This window comes from Bos mutus, chromosome 5, assembly GCF_027580195.1.
Source record: "Bos mutus isolate GX-2022 chromosome 5, NWIPB_WYAK_1.1, whole genome shotgun sequence".
Lineage (NCBI taxonomy): Eukaryota > Metazoa > Chordata > Mammalia > Artiodactyla > Bovidae > Bos > Bos mutus.
The window spans coordinates 14,521,007-14,530,049 of NC_091621.1; the positions used below are offsets into that span (position 1 = coordinate 14,521,007).

The window sequence follows — 9,043 nt, forward strand, 5'->3', positions numbered from 1 at the left end:
ATAAATTTCTATCTCCCCTAGCAAGTCAAATGGTTACAGCCAAAGACTGTCTTTAGGTTAAACACCAAGGTTCCAGGAAGACTAGAATTGTTTCCCTAATTATTTTACACATCAAGGAAGAAGGAAACTCAGGAACTTGGCTGCCATCTCTAAATTGTAAAAGCTAAGACCTGCATGGATCTATCTGACTACTGGAGACATTTTATTTACCTATCAAATGGCTAAAGAGAAGACCCTTTCTGGAAGGGAGCGGACAACTGCCTCCTTTTCCTTTGTAAGCAGACAATTATTTCTCTTCATCTATTGCCTATGGGTTTCCCAGGTGGCGCTAGTGGTAAAGAACCCACCTGCCAATGCCAGAGATATAGGAGAAGCAAGTTTGATCCCTGGGTTGGGAAGATTCCCCAGCAGGAGGGCATGGCAACCCACTCCAGTATTCTTGCCTGGAAAATCCCATGGACAGAGGAGCCTGGCAGGCTACAGTCCATGGGGTCGCACAGAGTCACACACGACTGAAGCGACTTAGCATGCATGCATTGCCTGTGGGTTTAGAATTGCTCACACAGGATATCTGACTTGGCTGTCATCATGTCACCGCAGTGATTAGACTTAGGGTGAGGAGATCTAATATGCTTATTATTTATTTGTGTTAGTCGCTCAGTCACGTCTAACTCTTTGAGACCCCAAGGACTGTAGCCCACCAGGTTCCTCTGTCCTGTGGGCTAATAAAGGTTTACTAATAAAGGTTGAATCAGATGCACTTTCTTAAGATCAGAGGATTACATAGCTACTCACCAAATGTTGAAAATGTTAGTCATTCAGGCATGTCCCAACTCTTTGCGACCCCAGGGACTGTAGCCTGCCAGTCTCCTCTGTCCATGAGATTTCCCAGGCAAGAATACTGGAGTGGGTTGCCATTACCTTCTCCAGGGCATCACCCCAACCCAACCCAGGGATCAAACTGGAGTCTTCTGCATTGCAGGGGGATTCTTTACTGTCTGAAACACTAGGAAAGCCCCATATTTATTTACTGAGAGGTAAATAAGCAGGTCAGGAAGCAACAGTTAGAACTGGACATGGAACAACAGACTGGTTCCAAATAGAAAAAGGAGTACATCAAGGCTGTATGATGTCACCCTGCTTATTTAATTTATAGGCATAACACATCATAAGAAATGCTGGGCTGGATGAAGCACAAACTGGAATCAAGATTCCTGGGAGAAATATCAATAACCTCAGATATGCAGATGACACCACCCTTATGGAAGAAAGTGAAGAAGAACTAAAGAGCCTCTTGATGAAAGTGAAAGAGGAGAGTGAAAAAGTTGGCTTAAAGCTCAACATTCAGAAAACTAATATCATGGCATCTGGTCCCATCACTTCATGGCAAATAGATGGAGAAACAGTGGAAACAGTGGCTGACTTTATTTTTCTGGGCTCCAAAATCACTGGAGATGCTGATTGCAGCCATGAAATTAAAAGACGCTTACTCCTTGAAAGGAAAGTTATGACCAACCTAGACAGCATATTCAAAAGCAGAGACATTACTTTGCCAACAAAGATCTGTCTGGTCAAGGCTATGATTTTTCCAATAGTCATGTATGGATGTGAGAGTTGGACTATAAAGAAAGCTGAGTGCTGAAAAATTGATGCTTTTGAACTGTGGTATTGGAGATGACTCTTGAGAGTCCCTTGGACTGCAAGGAGATCCAACCAGTCCATCCTAAAGGAAATCAGTCCTGAATATTCATTGGAAGGACTGATGTTGAAGCTGAAACTCCAATACTTTGGCCACCTGATGCGAAGAGCTGACTCATTTGAAAAGACCTTGATGCTAGGAACGATTGAAGGCAGGAGGAGAAGGGGACGACAGAGGATGAGATGGTTGGATGGCATCATCGACTCAATGGGCGTGAGTTTGAGTAAACTCTGGGAGTTGGTGATGAACAGGGAGGCCTGGCATGCTGTGGTTCATGGGGTCACAAAGAGTAGGACACAAATGAGTGACTGAACTGAACTGAACTGACCTGAGAGGTAAATAATAAGAAATCTGCCTCTGATCTAGAATACCTCGGTGTACATTTAAGAATAAAATTAATAGAAATAAATATTTAAAAATCAACAATAAAATTAGTATTATATTCCATACTTTAGTTTCAATTTAAAGTTACTGTGTATAACATCAACATACAAAAATCAGTTGTATTGTCTATATGTCAAAAACAAACCAGTAGAAGATGAAACTAAAATAAGACATCATTTACAAATCAAATAGTGGTGAATGAATATATGCAAGATTTATTGGAGAAAAAGATAACATTCTATTTGCAGACATTTTAAAGATTCAAATAAATGGCTGTACCATACTTATGGGCTAGAAAACAAAACATCTTAAAGATACCAATTTTCACAAGTTTACTATAGATATAATGCAACCTCAGTAAGGATTTCATAGATTTTTTTTGTAATACTTGATAGGCAAAATTTCTGCTGAGTTACAAAGGATAAAAAATAATGACACACTCTAAAAGAAGGATAACAAAATGAAATTATCAGAGATCACTAATTATTCTAAAGTGAAAAAGTGAAAGTTGCTCAGTCATGTCCAACTCTTTGCAATCCAGTCCATGGAACTCTCTAAGCCAGAATACTGGAGTGGGTAGCCTTTCCCTTCTCCAGGGGATCTTCCCAACCCAAGGATTGAACCCAGGTCTCTGGCATTTTGGGCAGATTCCTTACCAGCTGAGCTATCAGGAAGCCCTAGTTATTTAAGACAGCATATTATTTTTGTAGAAATAGACAAATAGACAATGGAAGACAATGGAAGATAATTGAACTTAGAAATTGACTCATATGTATGTGAACCCTTAATTTATAATAAAGTTATCACTAAAATGGAAAAGGACAGTCTTAACAGCAAACAACTCTGGGAATATTTATGTCTATATGGGAAAAAGTGAAATTGGATATCAATTACAGAAGAAATCAATTCCAAATGAATTATAGACATAAACCTGAAAGTCAAAAAATTAAAGAAGATTATATAGAAGAATATTTTCATGGTAGTGGGTTAGGGAAAAATTTTTTCTTAACTTAGGTACAACAAAAAATTGATAAATTTGACTGCATTAAAATTAAGAATCTGTTCACAAATGAAAATCATTAACAGAGCAAAAAATAGTAAGATATCTGCAACTCAATAATCAAAAAGTATTTATCTTCAGAATATATAAAGAATTCCAACATATCAATAGAGAAAAGACAGATAGCCCAATTGAAAAAAAAGTGAGCAAGAGACTGGAAAAAGGACTTCAAAAAAGAGAAATATAAATGGCTAATATTGTTATAGAAAATTCTTCACCTACACTAATAATCATGGGAAAAGCAAATTAAGATCACATGAGTTCAACATCACATAATCAGATAGGTAAACATGGACAATCTGAAGTCCAAGTAAGGAAGCTATGGAGCAGAGAGCAATTGGATATTGCAAACAATTCAACCACTTTGAAATCAATTCAGCATTACTATTAAAGTTGAAATAATACATACCCAATAACCGAGCAATTCCACTTGTGGAATACATGTGTCAGTAGAACTGTGCATTTCATAGTGTTTCCAAAATGAAAAATAAATCCCTGCTAACTAAATGAATAAATGGTGGCAGATTCATACAATGGAATGCTGCTGCTGGTAAGTCACTTCAGTCGTGTCCAACTCTGTGCAACCCCATAGATGGCAGCCCACCAGGCTCCCCGTCCCTGGGATTCTCCAGGCAAGAACACTGGAGTGGGTTGCCATTTCCTTCTCCAATGCAGGAAAGTGAAAAGTGAAAGTGAAGTCGCTCAGTTGTGTCCAACTCTTTGCAACCCCATGCACTGTAGCCCACCAGGCTCCCCCATCCATGGGATTTTCCAGGCAAGAGTACTGGAGTGGGGTGCCATTGCCTTCTCCGATACAATGGAATATTATAATGCAAATGAATGAGTCACAGCTATCAGCAGCAACACAAATTAACTGTATGCATAAAACTGAACAAAAAAGTGAGACACGAAGGAATACATACAATGTAATTCCATTTTTATAAAGGTTGAAAACAGGCAACACAAAACTATATTGTTTAAGGATCCATAAAGTAATAAAATTGTAAATGTAAGAAATTTAATTTGTTGAAATTTTCTCATATATAAATGGAGATACAAATAAATCCAGATTCAAAAGATTTCTGAAATAATTGAAGAAGTTAATCCATGTAACAGACTCACCCCCTACTCAAAAAGAAGTAGAGATCACTTAATAGTTATTCATAATTTTCTCCTTGGCCTTGCTATTAATGTTTGTGGTGTTAGTATTGCCATTGATTTTTTATCTTTTGAAATCTCTGAGAACACAAACATTTATCCAAAATGAAGTTTCTCACAGCATATGTTTTTTTTTTTTTTTTTGAGTATAATCTTTGTACTTCATTCTTATAATATCTTATAATATCAAAAAGATGAACAAGAAGAAAAAAATGGACCGAAAATAAGATAATATTTGATTATATTTGGGGGTAGGTGGTGGATGAATGACAATCATAATTTGAGAGATGGCTTAATTTTTAATGAATTTAGAAGTACTGTACAGGGCCACTCACACTCCTACAAATGAAAGAGCCCCTAATTGTGCTGATTTTAGAAAAATGACTCACAAAGTATTTTCAGAATGTGGGGCTCTTCAATGACCCTCAAATTGTGTCACCAATGTGGTAGCATGTTTCAGTGATAACCAAGTGGTAATTTTTCTAACCATCTTCAAACGTCTCACCTCATTACTCTCATCTTCTCTCTCAGATTCTTAGGCTGTAGCTGACTCTCTCACTGTACTTTTTTTTTTTTTTTGGTCTTTTTTTCCCAAATATATTGAAATATAATTGACATGTAATATTGAGTAACTTTTAAGATGTACAGTGTGATAATTTGATACTCTCATTGTACTTTTAACATAGTCTCTTTGGCCCTTCTTCTCTCAAATATGTGTCCACAACTTGCTCACAAAGTTGTCAACAATTGATGCTCATTAACACCTCTGAACTTGAGTCCACAGGGCACCTTGAGCTTCTTAGGGAAATTGATCCCCATGTGCATTCTCTAAAAGGAACAGATAAAACCTGGGTCACTGTTGATAACACAGGATCCGCAAAGAAGTCCATATCTTGGCTTCTAAGGAGAGCAACATAATTTATCACAGATCAGAAAATTTAGGGTATTTTCAGTATGATCAGTCCCCCTTTTTAATCATATCACTGCTACTTTTTACAGTTTTTTAGTATGCTATTTTGCCCCTGTTAAGTAGAACCTTGTCTCTCAAGAACTGAAGTTTAATCTAATTTGAATTATTTGAAGTAATAGAGAAAATAATTCTCTTACTATGTAGTTAAGCCTTATAAGTTTGAGTACTTCCATGAAAGAGCATGGCAGGATAAGGCAAGACAATACAAATAAATTATGCTAATTTTTTGCTATTTGTAGACTCATATGTGAATCTCACCTTTGATTCATCTTTTAGTATCAACCAGGTAAACAGACCACCACAGTCATTCAAACTGTGAACAGTATAAGCCCTTTTTTTTTTTTTCATGGTTGCATCACCAAGCTTTATTTTATTTATTTTTGTTGTTGGTTGATTTTTTTTAGTTTTTTTTTTTAAAATCATTGTATTGGTTTTGCCATATATCAAAATGAATCCACCACAGGTATATATGTGTTCCCCATCCTGAACCCTCCTCCCTCCTCCCCAGTATAAGCCCTTTATGTTTCTAGTTTCCAAAATCACTGATGGAATCATTAGTGGACATAGACCATGAAATTTTACCATTGAAAGAAAATGTAAAGCCACTGTTAAAAATTTCAGGTGAGTACAACCAAGGAAATAAGATCCAGATCTGAGAAAACCAGATTCAGGTTTCACCTTACCTGGTCTCTCAATATTCATGTATGGCCATAATGGGATATCAGTGATGTCTGAAAGTATATGACTTTTCTAACTAACCATACAGGTTGATTAAAGGATCCTTTAAAATGTCCTTTGCCACAAGAATATTTTTAATCAGATAAGGCTACAGGTGCAAAAATCTGTAACTATCAAGTTTGCCTTCCTTAGTGACTACCAGTATATCTACAAAGAACAATTATAACCAATAATACTGGCATCAATTTCCTCATTTCTGTGCTCTGTGAACAGTGGAAACATGTATTTTTGAGATTTATAACCAGCCTCTATTCCTAGATACCATTCAGCAGTCTTCAAAACTTTGAACAAAATCCATTCTGGGAGCTATGTCCTATGACTGCCACAATATCTCTCTCCCCAGTTGTATGCCAAATCAATGCCCAGAAGACTCTGGCAATGAAGTGTAAGTGAAAAGTGAAAGTGTTAGTCACTCAATCATGTCCAAATCTTTGCAAACGCCATGGACTGTAGCCTGCCAGTTTCCTCTATCCATGGAATTCTCCAGGCAAGAATATTAGAGTGGGTTGCCATTCCCTTCTCCAGGGGATCTTTCTGACCCAGGGATCAAACCCAGGTCCCTTGTATTACAGGCAAATTCTTTGCCATCTGAGCCACCAGGGAAGCCCATAAAGCATAAGGCTTAATGCATATCAATACAATTTAGTGATGGCCCAAGCCTGGACATAGGAAAAAACTTATGGTATAAAATGATAGCATCCTGAAACAGTCTCATAATCTTAAAAGCCAAATAGACATTCATCCAAAAAAAAACTCAGGAATATAGCAAAAACAAACAGCTTTGGATTTGGGGTTTATAGCGTTGCCTGTACTGAGAGAATTTCCACAGGTTACTTTAAAGAGGAAACCAGGCAACTAGACTGTGAAGGAGATGAGGGTCAGCTACATATATGATGAAGTATCAGGTAGTGTATGAAGGGGAACACAAAAAGAAGAGAAAAGAAGAACAAAGAGAAAAATTTATACCAAGAACATAGAAGTAAAAAAGACATAGAGAACTCAAATCAGATAAAATTATTTAAATGTAGGAAACTTATGAATATTTTATAAATAAAGACATGTATAGACAGAGTCATTCTTGTGTGACATGTCTGTGTTAAGAACCCAGGAATAGGAGAAATGACAAAAGCTTTATTAATTGAACCAATATTTTATGTTTTGGTGTTTTTACTCCATTATATGAATTCTCTATGCAAATCATTCCTGTGTGTATTTTAGATCATTCTTTGTGTTTAATCAATTTTTATTCATGTTTTAATGTGAAAATATTGATCCATTAAAATATTCACTTGCCAAAAAAGAGCTTTATGAATGAAGCCACTTACATAGGAACCCTGGGTCTTCCAATGATCCATCCCTAGTCCAGTGGGATGCCACTTTGGGCCAATTTGGATGAAGAGTTGATAATATGACCTGATTCTGTTGGTTCCAATTAACTTCATTTTTCCTAGCCTGAGAAACTCCAGTTTTCATCACTGACCTTCCCTTTTCCCTTTAGATCTACTGAAGGTCAACAATGAAAACCAAACCACATTTACTGAGTTTATTTTGTTGGGCCTCACAAATCAACATGAACCCAGGTGGTGATATTCATCTTTCTGTTCCTCGCCTACTTGCTAAGCATCTTAGGAAATCTGACTATCATCATGCTCACTCTGGTAGTCCCTCACCTCAAGACTCCCATGTGTTTCTTCCTCCGGAATTTCTCCTTCTTAGAAGTTTCTTTCACATCCATTTTTATTCCCAGGCTTCTGACCAGCTTGACAACAGGAAATAAAGTCATCAGCTTTGCTGGCTGCCTGACTCAGTATTTTTTTGCTATACTCCTTGGGGCAACAGAGTTTTACCTCCTGACTTCTATGTCCTATGACCACTATGTGGCCATCTGCAAACCCCTGCATTACCTGACCATCATGAGCAGCAGAGTCTGCATACAACTGGTGTTCTGCTCCTGGCTAGCCCTGGGAGCCCTGGCTATCTTGCCAACAATTATCCTGAAAAGCCAGATGGGTTTCTGTGCCTCCAATGTTCTGAATCAATATTATTGTGACTATAGACCCCTCCTAGAGGTTGCCTGCTCAGACACAAGCCTTTTAGAATTAATAGTCATCTTCTTAGCTGTTTTGACTCTGGTGGCTACTCTTTTGCTGGTGACACTTTCTTATACATATATTATCAGGACCATTCTGAGGATTACTTCTGCCCAGCAAAGGACAAAGGCTTCTGCCACTTGTTCCTCCTACATGATTGTCATCTCACTCTCTTATGGCAGCTGCATCTTTTTATACATGAACCCATCACCAAAAAAGGAGGGAATTTCGACAAGGAAATATCTCTGCTCATGACTTCAGTTAGCCCTTTGTTGAACCCCTTTATTTATACCCTAAAGAATCAGCAGGTGAATCAAGCTTTTAAGAACACCATTAAAAAATTACAAAATTTTAATAATCATAATTTATTATTTTAATTAATAAAATTAACAAATAATTGAGTTAATACATATCTAATAAGTGTTGACTATGTTTCAAAGGATATTCTGGGCATTGAGAATAGAAATACAAGAAACATAGCTCCCAAATTTCTAAGAACCTCCAGGCCAGTATCATAGAGAGATATAAAAACATATAAATTATAATGAAACTTAATAAATGCTATTACAAAGAAATAAATGAGATGCCATAAAAAATGATTTGAAACAACTTTGCTCTTGATATCATGATTTCTCACTTGTGAGACATTTGATTTCTCACTTTTGAGACATTTGAGAGGCAAAAATGGTGTATAATGGGAACAGAAGGAGGATATTAATTTAGAGTGAATGGTAGGAGCCCAGTAGTGAAGATATTTATTGCACATTTAAGAGTTAACTAAGTATTACTGAGCCAAGAGAAATTATAAGAAAGTAATATATCAATTTTGCTTTATGAGGAATATAATAAAGCAGTGAATAAATTAACTTTTACATACAAGATGAGTGACAAGCAATTACTCAAGAATAGCATTCAAGCAAACAATAGTAAAGGTTTCATTATGG

At 36.8% G+C, this 9,043-nt stretch overlaps 1 protein-coding gene across 1 annotated transcript; it reads left to right on the forward strand.

The window, feature by feature from the left end:
* The first annotated feature begins 5,719 nt into the window (after positions 1–5,719).
* Positions 5,720–8,476, forward strand: LOC102265687 (olfactory receptor 6C4-like). Its single transcript, XM_070369947.1, is given in 3 exon segments — positions 5,720–5,734; positions 7,590–8,319; positions 8,322–8,476. Coding segments are annotated over 3 exon segments (900 nt in total).
* Positions 8,477–9,043: the final 567 nt, after the last annotated feature.